The sequence below is a fragment of the Durio zibethinus genome, chromosome 21 (genome assembly GCF_047325235.1).
Source record: "Durio zibethinus cultivar Kanyao isolate XHJ-2024 chromosome 21, ASM4732523v1, whole genome shotgun sequence".
Classification (NCBI taxonomy): Eukaryota; Viridiplantae; Streptophyta; class Magnoliopsida; order Malvales; family Malvaceae; genus Durio; species Durio zibethinus.
Window position 1 is genome coordinate 8,212,361 of NC_143182.1, and position 16,531 is coordinate 8,228,891.

The window sequence follows — 16,531 nt, forward strand, 5'->3', positions numbered from 1 at the left end:
CAGCCTGTGGCCTGACATGACCCAGCCTGTTATAAATTGTGCTAGCACGATTCATTTTGTTATAGTATTTAGGAATATCATTGGGTAGAGTATGAATAGTTTAAAATATTTATTATCCACATTTTTATACTTTTATATTATATTTTATTTTCGTATTCATATTCAATAAATATTTTAAATTTATCTTCATTTTTATTATCACGAATATTTAATGAATATGAATAATTTTTATATTTTTAATTTTTTAAAAAATAAAAAATATTTTTTTTCATTTTTTATGTTGTATATTTAAGTAATTTTTTATTAACATATATTTTTTTCAATAAAATATATTAATTCTAATTAATTTAAAATAATAATTTATATTATTTAATAAAAAATCATTTTACTAAATGTATATAAATATATAGAGTACGAATGCGGGATGAGTACTATATTACTCGTCCTCATCCCCATACCCAATAAAAATTTAAAATTATATCTATCTCCATCCTTATATCCATAATATAATATTCATTTTCACCCTTATTTAGATAAAAATTTAGATTTTCTATTAAATATGAATAAGATTAATATCTCTAATAGCACTCGTGTCGAGTCATGCATGACTCTCTAAATCATATCGTATTGAATTAAGTATTTCAAGGTCCACAAGCTGACACGACATGAGACCATAATTAACCTATGTCCAAACCTAACACAACACGAGCCATATTTTGTTGATAAAAATAAAAAATTAATTAACTTTTTATGTATGCTTTATATGATTTTAAAATTTTAAATGAATATCAAGAAAAATGAGAATGTAATCTTAGTGAGGATAAAATATGATTTTTAATAATTCAAAAACAGAAAGGTAAAAATTTTATTATATATTTTAATTGTGAAATTAATTTTTATTTACAATAAGCTATTAAGATTTTATAAGAAGAATTAAATAAATTTGATATTTTATTATGATGAAAAAATAATGAAAAAGTTTTTTCTCTTGCTTTCTCTTATGACTCATAATCCTCATGTGTCTTTGTTTTAATGAAGTGAAGAGTTACTGATGAAAAAAATTTAATATAAAAAAAAAACTATTTGATGGATGATGGGTGAGTGTTACGTGATCATTATCTTATTTTTTTAAATTAACTTATCAAAATATGTAGCGTCAATATTTTTATAATCTAATAATTTTTTTTTTATATTCGATATGAGATTAAAATATCTTATTTACTTCTCTTAAAACACTTGATGTAACACTAACATGACACAATCCATATCATTATCAGGTCATGAACCATATTAGATTGAAAATTTTTTAGCAAAAATTGTGCCTAACATAATCCATATATATATTTTTTTGTATTAGACCAACCCAACCTATAATAATGTCATGCCAAACATTGGGCCGTGCTGACCCATTTGATCCATCCTGACACCTTGACATATATTTTATCATATTCGAATTGAACGTGGAATCAATAAATTTGTAATGGGAACATATTCAAATTTTGTAAAAGAACATTTTGGGAGCATGATAATTTCAAAATTTTAAATGCACGGAATTGCCCCTCTCTTTCTTTGTTTTTTTTTAATTTCTAAATTAACATTCTCCAAAAACAATAAACAAAAAGCCGTGTCCATCGGATGACTGCCTTCCTTGACGGCTGACGCACTCCTAAACCCTAAACCCTTATAAAAGGTTCAGTTCAGCCACATTTCTTCTAGATCCTTCCCTCCTCCCTTAATTTAATTCTCTCTCTCTCTCTCTCTCTCTCTCTCTCTCTCAAACCTCCATTAAACCCTAAAACTTCCTCCGCTGTTTTGCCACCGCTACTCCGCCACCATGTATCGCTTTGCCACTTCCCTTGCCTCCAAAGCCAGGTAAACACCCCTACCCTCTCTCTTTACCTCTTATATAATCATTTCCTTTTATTCTTTGGAATTCTAACTACTTTTGCTCCTTTTTAACTTGTAGGTTGGCTAAGAACAATACCCAATTGGTAATATTATATATTTTTATATATACTCTGAATCTCTTTCTCTGTTTTATAGTGTATTTTATTTTGATTTGGATATTTGTTTATGTTACAGATTGGTAATAGATTGAGTTGGAGTCGAAACTATGCGGCTAAAGACATTAAATTTGGTGTAGAAGCACGCGCCTTGATGCTTAGGGGCGTTGAAGAGCTGGCCGATGCTGTTAAAGTCACCATGGGTCCAAAAGTCTGTTCAGTCCTTTTTTCATATTGCATTTTCTTCTTCTTTGTTGACAATAGATTATAGCAAATATGCATATATAAAAGAAAATATAATTTAATGTAATCTTAATCATCGAGCAAACATTGATACTCTTTCAATATGTATTTTGGATGGTGAAAACTGGTAACTTTATTATTATTATTATTCGTTACTTGAAATTCACTTAAATAGGCATTTGCTTTTGCTGTTTTAGAAAATTTGTTTCTTCTCGATTTAATGTGAAAATTGTGCATTGGTAAAAATATTTCAAGCTTCACACAGTTTGTTGTCAAGAAGTGTCCTTTAACTCGCTGCTTCTAGTGGGCTATAGATTATTTGTCTATCTTTTCATTCTTCCTTTTTTGACTTGATGCAAAGTTGTTGAGGTTTTAGCCATTTCAGATCACTTGATATGATTAATAAGCTTATATTATAATTTTAGTTGAGCTCTTTTCCTTCCAGACATGAGCTGGTGCTTAGCAGTAGTTGACTAAAATTTGTTGCTTTTTTGGTTGACTTTTGCACAGGGGCGGAATGTTGTTTTGGAACAAAGTTTTGGGGCCCCAAAGGTGACAAAAGATGGTGTTACTGTAGCCAAGAGCATTGAATTTAAAGACAGAGTAAAAAACATCGGTGCTTCCCTTGTAAAACAGGTTGCTAATGCCACCAATGATGTTGCTGGGGATGGTGAGGGTTCATATTTTAAACTAGCCTACTAATTTAGTAAATCATGGTTGTTAATATTGATTTTTTTTCTTTTCCTAATTGAGTTGATTGAGACCATAGAAAAAGACCTTACGTTTACTAAATTTGCCAAGGGTATGATCTTGAATGAGGTCCAGTGGCACGATATGATCCGTCTATCCAACCCTATGTTGTGAAAAAAGGACTTTGTTGTTGTATGATACCTGAGAAGATGTTGGAAATATAATATGGGACAATCTGGATTGCATAAGCACGAGTAAAACATAATGAGATGGAAGTGTTTACTGATGTAAAGCTTACCTTTTTCACAGGAACCACTTGTGCGACAATCCTCACCCGTGCAATATTTGTTGAAGGATGCAAGTCAGTGGCAGCTGGAATGAATGCCATGGACCTCAGACGAGGAATTGCAATGGCAGTTGATGCAGTTGTGACGAACTTGAAGAGCAGAGCTCGGATGATCAGCACATCTGAGGAAATTGCACAGGTTTGTTTCAATGAAAATTGCATTTGTTCTAATACTGGAAGGCTGAACATTAGAACAGGACCACTATGAGTTGATCAGGTGTTGTATTGTCAATATTACTTATCATTGTTTCCTCTAAAGGTTGGAACAATATCCGCAAATGGAGAAAGGGAGATTGGTGAGCTCATTGCCAAGGCTATGGAGAAAGTTGGCAAAGAGGGTGTTATTACCATTGCTGTAAGTCATTTCTTGGATTCATCTGTTTATCCCATTTTTTTTTACTTGAGATCTTATTTCTTTCTAATCTATTTCATTTCCAGTTGAGTCATGTTCTGTATTTGCAGTGGTATTCAGATTTATGAATTTTGTTTCTCCCTTAAATTTTTTTTCAGGATGGGAAAACGTTGTACAATGAATTGGAGGTTGTTGAGGGAATGAAGCTTGATAGGGGCTACATATCCCCTCACTTTATAACCAATCAGAAGAACCAAAAATGTGTAAGTGTCTTAGCATTATACTGCCAGGAAGTGAGGGGCTATTGCCTCCTTTTTGCCCTATAAACATAACCATCATGTAACAAACAATTGGTTTTATTTTGCCAGGAATTGGAGAACCCACTCATTTTGATCCATGAGAAGAAGATCTCAAACTTGCCTGCTTTGGTTAAATTTTTGGAATTGTCGTTGACGGTGAGTGGTTCTATCTGAGGAAAATTGCAAATTTTGTATCATGTTTTCATGTTCATATACCAATATGTTGTTTTATCTAGAACCAAAGGCCTTTACTAATTGTTGCCGAAGATCTTGAAAGTGAAGCACTTGCAACTCTCATTCTGAATAAGCTTCGTGCTGGAATCAAGGTATTTTATACTTTTCCACGGAAAATATAGCTATTGTACAGGGTCTTGCTATCAAGGTTGAATCTTACATTTCTTATTGTGGTTGGTTTGTAAGGTGTGTGCCATTAAGGCCCCTGGTTTTGGAGAAAATAGGAAAGCTGGTTTGCAGGATCTTGCTGCTCTCACAGGAGGCCAGGTAGGTTCTTTCTCTTGCTCAACTATTCATTACTACTTGAAACATTAGCCACAATATCCCTTACACCTATTTTCTTTATAGGTAGTAACTGAAGAACTCGGTCTCAACATTGAAAAGGTGGGAGCAGAAGTGCTTGGCTCTTGTAAGAAGGTTGGTTAATCAATAATATCTTCCTTACTAGTATAGAGATATGGTTTTCAGGCTACAACGGTTTGGAAGAGAATCTACCTTATTGTCTAGTTTTTTTTAAGGCATATTTTGTTATTTGTTAGTCTGGTTGTGGATTTGTTGCTGACTTTTGTGGGCTGCAATTGTAGGTTACAGTATCAAAGGATGACACAATTATCCTTGATGGGGCTGGAGACAAGGCTGCTATTGAAGAAAGATGTGATCAAGTTAGTTTCATTGCAGTTTTCACATATCTTTGACAATTATCAGGCTTGTTTGCATAGTAGCATTCAATCATTGGCTTATAATTATTGCTGCAGATAAGATCTGCAATGGAATTAAGCACTTCTGATTATGATAAGGACAAGTTACAAGAGAGGCTTGCAAAGCTTTCTTGTGGTGTTGCAGTTTTGAAGGTTAGTTTCTCTAGCGAGATGATAATTTATCAAATTTTTTGAGTATGAGTTAAATGCAAATAAGCTATGGAATATCTTAAAAAAATTTGATTGTTGCCCTTTAAACTGTTCTCTTCAAATGACGCACTGATGGAAGTTTGTTTAGTAGATTGGAGGAGCAAGTGAAACAGAAGTTGGTGAAAGGAAGGATAGAGTTACTGATGCCTTAAATGCAACCAAAGCTGCTGTGGAGGAAGGAATTGTCCCTGGTAGGCTTTTAAATTGGCATTGCAATTGGTTGATTTTGTTGGATTTATGTTGTCATGTGTTATATCAAGAGTTTACTATTCACAGGTGGTGGTGCTGCACTTCTTTATGCCTCAAAGGAGCTTGAAAACCTGCACACTGCAAACTTCGATCAAAAGATCGGTGTTCAGATCATCCAGAATGCTCTTAAGGTTCCAACTCATTATCCTTCTATCTTTTGTTTTCAATGGAATGTTCTCTTACAGAATCTTTATTCTCAGAATAGACAACAAGATATTTATGGCGGTAAATCTTGGGTTTAACTGAGAATGCTTCATAAAATAGGATTCCAATTAAATTGAGATTTGAGAACCGAATATAGTTTATGACAAGTGCCGAGTTTATGCTTCAAACAGTGGCTTAATTTCAATTTCAATCTGACTTCTACAGATGCCTGCATACACAATTGCTTCCAATGCTGGAGTTGAGGGGGCAGTGGTTGTTGGAAAGCTACTGGAACAGGATAATCCTGACCTTGGATATGATGCAGCTAAGGGTTGGTTTTCTTTTTCTACAAGAACATATTAGAAAGATTGGTGGTTTCAAGATGGTTTTGTGACTTGAAACTCAGATGAGTAATTTTCCCTTTGTGCTTGTATCAGGTGAGTATGTAGATATGGTAATAGCAGGAATCATTGATCCATTGAAAGTCATAAGGACAGCCTTGGTGGATGCTGCAAGGTAATATATGGAAGTCTTATTATCTCCTATGATATTTTCCTTTGCGAGAATGGTTATATATATATATATATATATATTTATATATATATTTATATTTTCTTTTTGAGTCCCCTCGTGATAATTATGAGTTGTGCAATGCAGTGTGTCTTCATTGATGACCACAACTGAAGCAATCGTTACCGAACTACCTAAGGATGAGAAGGAAGGGGCAGCAAACCCAGCTGGCATGGGCGGCCTAGATTACTAAAGCTTTGAAGGCAGCCGGTAGAATTGGGATGCCGTGTTCGACACAAATTTTCAAATGTTGAAACTGTAAACATGAGAAGAGAATATTTTAGGCTAAGACAGAGGGGCTGGCATTCTTCATTGATAAATTTTGTCTCCCCTATTCATTAGGTAATCCTTTTTTTTTTTTTTTTTTTGCTGTGGTCGTTTCTTGTTCCAACCCCTTTTAAAGATCCCCAACATTTCATAATTCTGGTGATTCATGGTGGCCCATTAAGGTTGTTCTTTGCACAGGTTTTTGTATTTCATGGTTAACTTATAAGAATAATCTTTACTTTGCATATAAAGGAGAGTACCTTTAAATTAAGACCTCCTTTGATTAATATTTTTATTATTTACTTTTTGTATTTGTCTTGCTTTCTAGAAAAAATTGTTATAATGCTCATGATCGGTGGAAAATAAATAAATTATTAAAATATAATACAATGAGTTAGTATTTGATATATTATTATTATTATAAAATTTTAATTTTATAAATTAGATTAAAAAATTGGTATATGTCTCATTTTTATTTTTAATTTTTTTAATTTTATTTACTTTTTTAACTCTATCTGTGGAGTTTAAAATTTTTATTACAGTAGATGAAATAATCTTTTAACAAAATAAATTATATGTTTTTTTGCCCAAAATATATTTTTTGTTTTGAAAAAATGTTCATTTTATATAATTATTTTAAATTTTTATTTATGTTTATATCTAATTATGCTTTTTCGCTTTCTAATCAAAGAAAATTTAAGATTAATACCAACTAATAAGATAGTTAAGTTAATTTTAAAATTTTCCAAAATTTTTAAAAAATATTAACATATTATTAATTAAGGTAATTAAGCTTGGCCTTAGGCACACTTTTTTGAACAATAATTAAAAAAATTAATATTATAAATGATTATTAAATTATATATGAAATATTTAATACATGAATTTTAAAAAAATTTTATATAATACTTAAATTATAAATATATTAATTAAAATAATATTCATTAATTTCAAATAATAACACTATTCTAAATAAATAATTTTTTAATTATAATATTAATTAACAAATTTATAATTTAAATAAAATGTTAAAAAAAAATTAAATTAAATATTTTCTTAAATATTTCACCACCAAAAAAAAAAATCTCTAAATAATAGATTATTACTAATTACTAAAAGAAAATTAAAACCCTAAAGAGGATGAAGTTAGGTCTAATCAAACAAATATAAAAACCCCCAATCCTAGCTTCGTCTGCATTTCCCTGCAAGTTTCAATCTTTCGAATCTCTCTCGTTGCCAGGCTAGCGATCCCTTGCAAAGGTAACTTCACAGATTCTTTTCGAATCCTTTTCTTCATCTCTTTGTTGAAATTTTCTAATTTAAAATCTTAGAAGCTTCAGGGTCGCATGTATGTGCGAATTGGTTAGGAAATCCTGATTGCATCCCAAATCCTGATTGCATTTTGGGATGATGAAACAAATTTGCTGGTTTTCATAAACCAATTGCTGCTTCTGCGTGGCTATGAAATGTTTAGCGTACATTCTAAAACTATATGTTCTTTGCTGTTTTTAAAGTTTTTTCTTCTTTCAGTACAATATTAGTAACATCATGTTTAGAAGTTTTAAATTAGTAGTCATGCGTTAGTTGAGAACATGGTTAAGACCTGTATTAGATTGTTGCTCCTTTTTTTCTTCTTCACATTTGAAGTTCATGATTTCATTGTGGTTGTGGGCTTGTGGCATCATCAGCGTTGGCATGCTACGAACTTATTTATTCTACACAAGATTCATATGATTAAGGTTTCATTTAGTTTAAAATGTTTCAATCACTTGCAAATTGGGTGTAATTGGCTGTTCTGGAGTATTTATGCTGCCATGTATTTCTGTGTTTGTGCACTCAGGCACCCATACTGTTGCTGTAATGATTTGTGGCTTTGCTTCTATCAGGTTACTGTGTCATCTGCTGAGCTTAGAACAAAATCTTTAATGGGAACTGAAGAGACAAAGGACCCGTTGAAAGGGGTTGACTGGAAAGCAATTGGTAGTGAGTTGCAGAAGGACCCCAGTGCCGGTAGTAAACCAGTTATAAAGAAGCGACTTCCTAAGAAGATTAGACAAATTCCAGAATGTTATTTCCTTCCTCGAATGTCCACACCCTCTACTATTGCCTTCTATGGAGCCTGTATTGCTGGTGGAATTGGTGCTGGGATGCTGCTGGAGGCCTGGATAAACAAGAAGATTAAAGGTATACCTAAAGATATTTATCTTGTTTCTTCTTACTTTAAGAACAGGTAAGGACAAGTATCTTTTACTCTCCGCTAGGCAAAGTATATGCCTCAATAGATGTGGTACGAGCCCTTTGAACTTTTATTATTATTATTATTTCTTTTTTAAAAGCCTATTGGTTGTTTACATGGGATCAATCTTGACAAAAACTGTAACTGCAAACAGTGTCCAAGGATTGAGGCTACTGTAGAATGATCTTGTTCAATAATATGATAGGGGAACATATCCTGAGAAAATAGAGAGGGAAACCATGAGATTAAATTTTCCTAAAAGACTCGAGAGAAAGGGGAAAGTTGTCTGGACTGGCTCACACTTTATACCACGGGATATGAAGGGTGTACATGGCGGTCAACAAAATGGCTTTCTTCGTGAATCATGGAAGTTGGCCTTCAAAATAACTTTTTGCATGAAAACACCTTGGGGGAGGGGGGGCACTTTGTGTTTCTGCAAGCAATTCAAGTTCGTAATCACTGGAGCATGCATTTATGGTTTGAGATAGAGCTTATAGCTAATGTGTCTTTTGCCCTTAAATTGCAGAGGATGGAGGTATAATATGGGAGTTTGACAAATAGGGCTTGATATCATTACAAGAGTTTCCCATCGTTCCCCTGATGAGATAGTTTCAACATGGGAGTCATGTTGCCAGAATTTTGATTTGTTTATGGCTGAAACACAATGCTCTTCTCTTTACTTTGGCTTCAGTTTGAATATTTGGCCATCTAAGTTAATAATTTGTTGAGATTAGTTGATTTCTTTTGATACATATGTTAAAATGGATATCAACCATCAATTGATCTCTCACCCTCTGAGTCCACCGAGCTTCTTTTTTACTTCATCTATTTTCGGTACACACACAGTTCTAGGCATGGATGGAGCCAAGGTGGCCCATGTAGGAATTCGACCCAATACGGGTAGGACTTAGGAAATTGAGTTTGCTTTGAATTGCAGTTGCCAATGGTAATATGATAGTTCTTATATTTTCATACTGTTTCCAAAATACAATATTTCTGCTTATGTGAAGCTCTCCAGGTTTAACATTGGAGAGAAATAGAAGAAAATTTTTTTAAAAAATGTTTATAAGGATTAATTAAGGTTAGTTAAATGTTAAGAAATATTAGTATGCTATTTTTATTAAAATTAAAAAATAATATATTAATTATTAATTATAATAATAACAATAAATTTTTATCCATTTTTATCTAATACCTACTCTAAAATAATCTTTGCCAAATAAAAGCATCCATGCGAAGCACTGGCAACAATCTGATGTTCTTGTTGAAGTATCATTTAAACTTGTGCTGCCAATGGATAAGGGTTAGAAGTTCCTATAAAATTTATCAGAGGCAAAAAGAGCACTGCTTGCTTGCTTGCTTCTGAGTTTGTCTTTTTCATATATTCATTCATGGTATTTGTCTTATTGATCTTCTGAATTTTGACACGACAAAATGCTGCTTCATTTGAGGAAATTAATGGACTTTGCATTCATTATTCCTTCATATATATATATATATATATATATATATATTGATATATTGTAACCATTCCAAGGTCAAAGGAGGAAAAACATTGTTGGCATTAATGAAATTTTATGCATGGAATTTTTTATATATATATTTTAAATTATATTCGTAATCAAATATTGTATCCATATAATCAATTAAATAATCAATTAATAAATTATAATTTGATTAAACAACTAAATCATACATAATAAAACTTGAACATAAAAATAAAACACTCTAATATTTAATTTAATAATTGATGCATATAATTCAATTTTTTCTCAAATTAAAAAATATTAAACAAATGGAAAATCGGGTATTACAATTTGAGTAAGACAAGTTTGTAACGATCCAAAGCAACAACAGGAGTTGATTTGATGAGACATTTCTTTTTTAAGTTTAAAATTGAAATGTTCATCAATGGAATTCTTACAATCTTATATATGATTTTACTTTATAGTTTTATGCTTGAAAATAAGAAAGTAAATTGGTCAAATTCATGAATAATTGATTGATTCAATTGGTTAAGGTTTATTTTTTTTGACAAAAAAATATCACATTTGAATTTTATCTGTAATCATTTATTGAGATTATTTCGAATACATAATTTAAATTATTTGTCTTAAATTATCATGTACGATATATCTTATCATAATATGAACGATTGAATAATCTATCTACTTAAAAATTTTTCTTACCAAAAAAATATATCAAATTCTAAATTTATTTCTCTTATTATGCGCAAATGTTTGACTATTATTTGAGCCAATTAAGAAAATAAATTGTCCCCTTTTTCTGGTGAAAACCGACTCTGCATGACAAGTGAGAAGCCTACTTGTGAAAAATGTAAATAGGCCTACCAAAAAGTAAAATAATAGAGGCAAGGTATCCATTATTTGCACACGACACCATAGTTAAAAACAATATATATTCCATCTTAATTTAATAGAATCAATTTTTTTTTTTCTAAATCGAAGGTTAAAATTAAAAGTGATTTGGATTTTTTTATAAATTTGGAATTGGTCAAAAATTGAGTTTTAGGTAATATTACCTTGATCCGGTCTGGTTATATATAAAAATATAATGAATTATATTAATTATATTAATAAAATTATTATTTAATATTTTAATTAAATATAATAATTTAATATAAATGTTATATTTAGGTTTAATTAAAATATAATTTATGAATATTATATTAAATTAAAATTATAAAATTAATTTTGAATCAAGTAAATTGCATTTATAAATATACAAATCAGATCAAATATAAAAATCAATAATAACAATTTGATTGAAACAATTAATAGTTAATGAAATACTTATATGGAGCTCAAAAAATTTTTATGTGAGTAAATAGAAATTACATTTAATGATCTAAAGTAATATCTGATTAAAACAGATGACAATTGATGAGACATTTATGTAAAATTCAAAAAATATTTATGTAAATAGATAAAATTTACATTTAATAATCTCAAACAGACATGAATTATATTTAATGATCTTAAGTAAATTAAATATCAATTAGTTAATTTTAAAATAATTGTTTTAATAAATTATTGGTAGAGTCTTGAGCGATTTTTTTTTTTTTTGATAATTATCTCTTTAGTGCAAATGACGTAATTGTTCAAATGTGTTTCGATTGAAAAATCTAAAAATTTAATTATATTGATTAAATTTTAACTGTTAATTAATTCACTTAGATGTAATGAGAATAAATATTGAAATTTGAAAATGAAATTTATTTTTTTGAAAACATGTAAAAATAAATAAATAATTAAAGCATAGAATAATATATCTTATACTAATAATTAAATGGTGAATGAAATCTAGTTAATTGAAAAAAAAAAAGGGAAAAGAATGGATTAAGGCAAAGGGGAGTTGGGACTTGAGAGCCTAATGAAAAGAGTGTGGGAAGAAGAGCCCACCTGGGCGGCACTTTCATAAAAAGAGTGCCTCCAACGAGTACTTGGCTTAACGGCATAAGGGTGTTTAGACAACGGAGAGTTGCTCAAGTTGTACTCGGCTTAACGGCACGAAAGTGTTTAGGCGTGGAAGAGTTGCTCAAGTTTGAGGCATAATCTTTTATTTATCAAGATAAATTCTTGTAATTAGTGGAAAATTGGAGTTGGATAAAGTTCAAGATAGGTAGAGTAAAATAAGAATTAAAAAAAAATAAATGGGTGGGTGCTTGGGACGGAGGATAAGTGGGACCCCTACTCTGCACTCTCAAGTCTCACCTCCAATTTGCAAATTGTCGGTTCATTGGCCAACATGGCACGCTCCCCCTCGCCACGTCTTCACTTCTTAGGATGCATCCATTCTTTATTTTATTTTATTTTATTTATTTTCCCCTTATAATCTCTTCCTTTCATCAAATTTTTGTCTTGTTTTTCTCATTTTCAATTATTACTACTGCGATTATCTTGTTTGCTAAGATCAATTACAGCTTTTAATTTTAAAAACATTTTTCTCTGTAAATATGTTTTTGGAACATTCGATTTTTATTTTTTTTTAAAGAATCTATAATACACAACATTTCGCTCATAATTTTTTATCATAATTCTATAAATTTAATCGCAATTTAAAAATACATAATGATTCCAAACTTATAAATATATATGTTTTACATAAATTTTAATTAATTATATTATAATAATTATATATGATATGTTTTTTTATAATATAAATAAATTGATTAGAAAGATTTTAAAACAGAGAAATCTTTTAAATTGTTTTTTTCTTTGATTCAACTAAAAATGTCAAATATTTGGAAAAAAAAATCACAATTCGTACATTTTCTAAACTATTTTAGATGTAAAGAAAAAATCTTGATGGTTAATGAAGGTTTATCTTAATGATAAAGAAAAAGTCTTGATTAAAATCTTAGATTTTAAATTTAAATTCTATCAAATGTGGGTTTCATTTAATTATATGTTAATTTGATTTATTTCTTAATTTTAATATGTTTAAAATTTATTTAATTATGATTATAATCTTTTAATATATTATTTTTTAATTTGTAAAATGAAAATCTTATTTAATATTTAGTATATTCTGCTGTAAGCTCCTTTGAGTTGGATCAATAACCAAATCAAATTATATGTCATACTTAAGCGCAAGTACAAACATTTGTGCCCAAATAAATAATAAAAACAAAAGAATGTGTGGCCCTTGAAAATGCAAGCATAAGGATAAGATTTTTCTGACAAAATTTCAAGTGTCCAAATCTCCAATTTAATCAATCAGCAAGAGCCTCTAATTGATGAGCCGAGCAAAGCACCCAACTCTAACGTGTTTGACGAACGAGGAACTCCAACGTGTTTGACGAACAAGGAATCCAAAAGGCAAACCACGTTGGTCGTACAAATAAATTATTACATTTTATTTTATTATGTTGATTTACAAGTCAAAGAATCACATCAACGTAAGGAAGAGTTGTAAATCTTACTACAAAATCTATCAACTAATAATTTAAGAAATTGGTGTTTTAATTAACACAATAATAATTCCACTTATTCCATTCACACATTCTTATGATTTATGTAATTTAGGGTTTGATTCCTATTTACTTATTATTATTTATTATTACAATTTTCGGCATTATCTGTATTATTCATTTGTGCGTAATTTATTTAAAATTTATGAAATTTGTATTTATGATGGTAATTAAAATTATATTAAAACTAATGAATCGATATTTTGTAAAATTAATTTTAAAATATAATATTTAATAGATATAAAATTTTAATATCAACACCTATAATTATTTCTTTTATTCTCATTCTTTTTTTTTTTTTTTATAAAAAATAAACATAAAAATAACGAGGGGAGTCCAATCTTGAAATTTAATACTCTTTTTTATAACCATTAAAATTTTTATCAATTAAACCTTATTATTTTAACTAAATTTTCAATATTTTATCGATGATTACTGATAATTTAATGCTCTCTTTTTTATTTTTTATTTTTTTTAGTTAAGTATATTATTGGTAATTTTATTTTATAGCTAAAATTGTAAGTATGCTATGTAATTCATTTAAATTTAATTTTTTTTATAATCTGCTTTGTCATTTTTTTGTTGACTTTATTTTGAAATGTTTTAAAAATTATTTCTTATTTTTTATTTTTTATTTGCTATTCTTATTTTTTACTCTAAAAATTAGTGAACATTCATATTAGAAAAATAAGTCTAGTATAAAATAAAATAAATTAAAAATTTTCTTATTTTTCTTGTAAAGTTAATCTCAAATATAAGTATTTGGACCTATCATCATGCCTTGTTTTTCTTTTTATCCTTAAAAATTTTTTTAAATTAAAATTCAATAATCATCTAAATTTTTTATTTTTTAATAAATTAAATTATCGAATATTTATTTTTTTCAATTGAGTTCTTATTAGAAGAAAAATAACCAATTTTTTCTATTTAATTAAGGATTTAATTAAATAAAAATAAATATTTAATAAATTAATTATAATAAAAATATCTAAATTTTAAATAATTATTAAATTTTTGTTTGAAAATTATTTTTACCCTCACGCCAAAATGTTACACTTTGCACCATGAGATCAAGGTTGCCTTTTGTTTTAATAGTAGAAAGTATTGCTAGCCTTTATCTGAATATACCTATGGCCTTTTTACTTGAAAGAGGAAAAAAGTCAATCCCCCACACTAATTACATTCATCTCATGAGCCATTCACCGCAAAAAGTAAGTGTACTGAATTTCAAATCACGTTGATGCTTCAGAAACAAAGGAAGGAAAAATATCTTGGATTCTCAATATATATATATATATATTAGGCTGATCGAATATGCAGGATGCGATGAAAGGTCCCTTCTTAGGTCTTTTCATGAGTGCATCGCACTATTTATCTAAAATAACTGTAGACATCGTTTCTATCAAGAAAAAAAAAAATGGTCACAACTCACAATCAAATCAAAAGCGCCTTCCCAAAAAAACCAAAGAATGAGTGAAGAGTGTCGGGAAACTCCTTGTGAAGGAGTGATAACAGAAGTTATATTTTAAAAGTACAAAGATGATCAAATTTGGTCATAGGATGTGTCTCAATGTGAAGGGACACTCCATATGAAGAGGAAAGAAAAGATGTACCCATATCCACCTCCCTCATTTTCAACCACATTCAGGCAACGACCAACACTTTCACATCGTTAGACCTTTTTTTTATTAAAAATTTTTTTGTCATTATTATTATTATTATTATTCTTTAACAGTTGCTTGTATTTTTTAAAATTTTATTTATTCACATTTATTTTTCTCCTTTTTAAATGGAAGTGTGACTCACTTCCTCCCGCACTCACGCGTCTTCGGAGTGCGTAAAGCAAACGTCATTTAAAAGTGAAAATGAAATGCCAAAGAAAATGCACTTTACGATTCATATTCTTCCTTGAAATAAACACTTCTTATTAAACATTGACCATCCATAAGATTTAATAGAAAATAAATTAGAGAAACGTGATTAAAGTTTTGTTACCAGAACATTCTGGATAGACAAGTTATTTAATTTTTAATTAAAATAAATTAAATTGTGCATTTGAAGTTAATATTAATAAGTAGTTGCTCGAATTCAAATTTTGATAAAATTTAATATTATTAAATGTCAATTTGTTAAAAAAAAAGTAATATTTGCGTTGAAAATAAATTAATTCAGTTGGTAAAGAGAAGTTCTTTTTTTTTTTTTTACGATTTAATTTTTGTAATGAGTACTTTAAAAATCAAAATTTGAATGCACAAAATGATGTAAAAAATATTTTTTAAAAATATTTAGTGAAAAATAATTAAACTCAAACAAAATGATGTGAATAACTTTCTGGCTCTAAAAACAATAAAGACAATTGTTGATTATATCCAAAGTTATTGGAATATTATACCAAAAAAAGAAAGGTCAATTTTGAGTTTGAATATTGAAATAAATAAATCAAATAAATTAAAAAACAATAAAAGAGTATTAAAAGTAAAGCTAGCAAAGGATCAAGTTAAGATGAATTTTTACTTGTTTTGATTTGATTTAATTTTATAATCATAAAATTTGAATTTAATTCAAAATTTTTTTATTTATTTTTATATTTAAATTCAAATTCGATATTATATAAATCGTATTTAATTGAATTTGATATTAAAATATTAATTTTTAAATATAATTATATAATTATATATAAAACAAAAAATTAAAAAATAATTTTTAATAAAATATCAAATTAAATTTATTTAAAATTTAAATTTGATTTTATTTTAAATTTTTTTAATAATACTCTATCTAACATGAAATTAATTTTTTTTTTAAATTAATTTTATAAAATTGAATCAAATCAAAATTTATTGGATTGTACTGTCAACCCAGGCCACAACTAGCCAGCTCTGGGCAAGAGAGAACCGTGAATTTATAAAGGAAAGGATTGGATTAATTAGGTTAACATCGGAAGACAGTTTACCGTTAATAGTCAATTTGTACTAAAGCATGCCATTTATTATTTAA

At 28.7% G+C, this 16,531-nt stretch overlaps 2 protein-coding genes across 2 annotated transcripts; both read left to right on the forward strand.

Moving 5' to 3' along the window:
* The first annotated feature begins 1,506 nt into the window (after positions 1–1,506).
* LOC111305374 (chaperonin CPN60-2, mitochondrial-like) lies at positions 1,507–6,576 on the forward strand. Its single transcript, XM_022902857.2, has 18 exons — positions 1,507–1,872; positions 1,967–1,991; positions 2,083–2,214; positions 2,757–2,916; positions 3,246–3,421; positions 3,542–3,637; positions 3,793–3,897; positions 4,003–4,089; positions 4,170–4,259; positions 4,354–4,434; positions 4,516–4,584; positions 4,752–4,829; positions 4,923–5,018; positions 5,167–5,266; positions 5,352–5,455; positions 5,694–5,799; positions 5,906–5,984; positions 6,126–6,576. Exons 1-18 carry the CDS (start codon positions 1,835–1,837, stop codon positions 6,229–6,231), a joined length of 1,728 nt encoding a protein of 575 aa, XP_022758592.2. The 5' UTR covers positions 1,507–1,834; the 3' UTR covers positions 6,232–6,576.
* A 728-nt stretch (positions 6,577–7,304) lies between these two features.
* Positions 7,305–9,342, forward strand: LOC111306148 (krueppel-like factor). Its single transcript, XM_022904053.2, has 3 exons — positions 7,305–7,565; positions 8,192–8,489; positions 9,068–9,342. Exons 2-3 carry the CDS (start codon positions 8,231–8,233, stop codon positions 9,100–9,102), a joined length of 294 nt encoding a protein of 97 aa, XP_022759788.1. The 5' UTR covers positions 7,305–7,565; positions 8,192–8,230; the 3' UTR covers positions 9,103–9,342.
* The last annotated feature ends 7,189 nt before the right edge of the window (positions 9,343–16,531 follow it).

What these genes read in the sequence shown, in the direction of transcription:
- LOC111305374 (XM_022902857.2), top strand. Translation starts at nt 1,835, where the DNA reads ATGTATCGCTTTGCCACTTCCCTTGCCTCCAAAGCCAG. An exon ending in ATCAGAAGAACCAAAAATGT is followed by an intron (nt 3,898 to 4,002) that starts GTAAGTGTCTTA and finishes TTATTTTGCCAG; the next exon opens with GAATTGGAGAACCCACTCAT. An exon ending in GTGGTGTTGCAGTTTTGAAG is followed by an intron (nt 5,019 to 5,166) that starts GTTAGTTTCTCT and finishes TTTGTTTAGTAG; the next exon opens with ATTGGAGGAGCAAGTGAAAC.
- LOC111306148 (XM_022904053.2), top strand. Translation starts at nt 8,231, where the DNA reads ATGGGAACTGAAGAGACAAAGGACCCGTTGAAAGGGGTTGACTGGAAA. An exon ending in GATAAACAAGAAGATTAAAG is followed by an intron (nt 8,490 to 9,067) that starts GTATACCTAAAG and finishes CTTAAATTGCAG; the next exon opens with AGGATGGAGGTATAATATGG.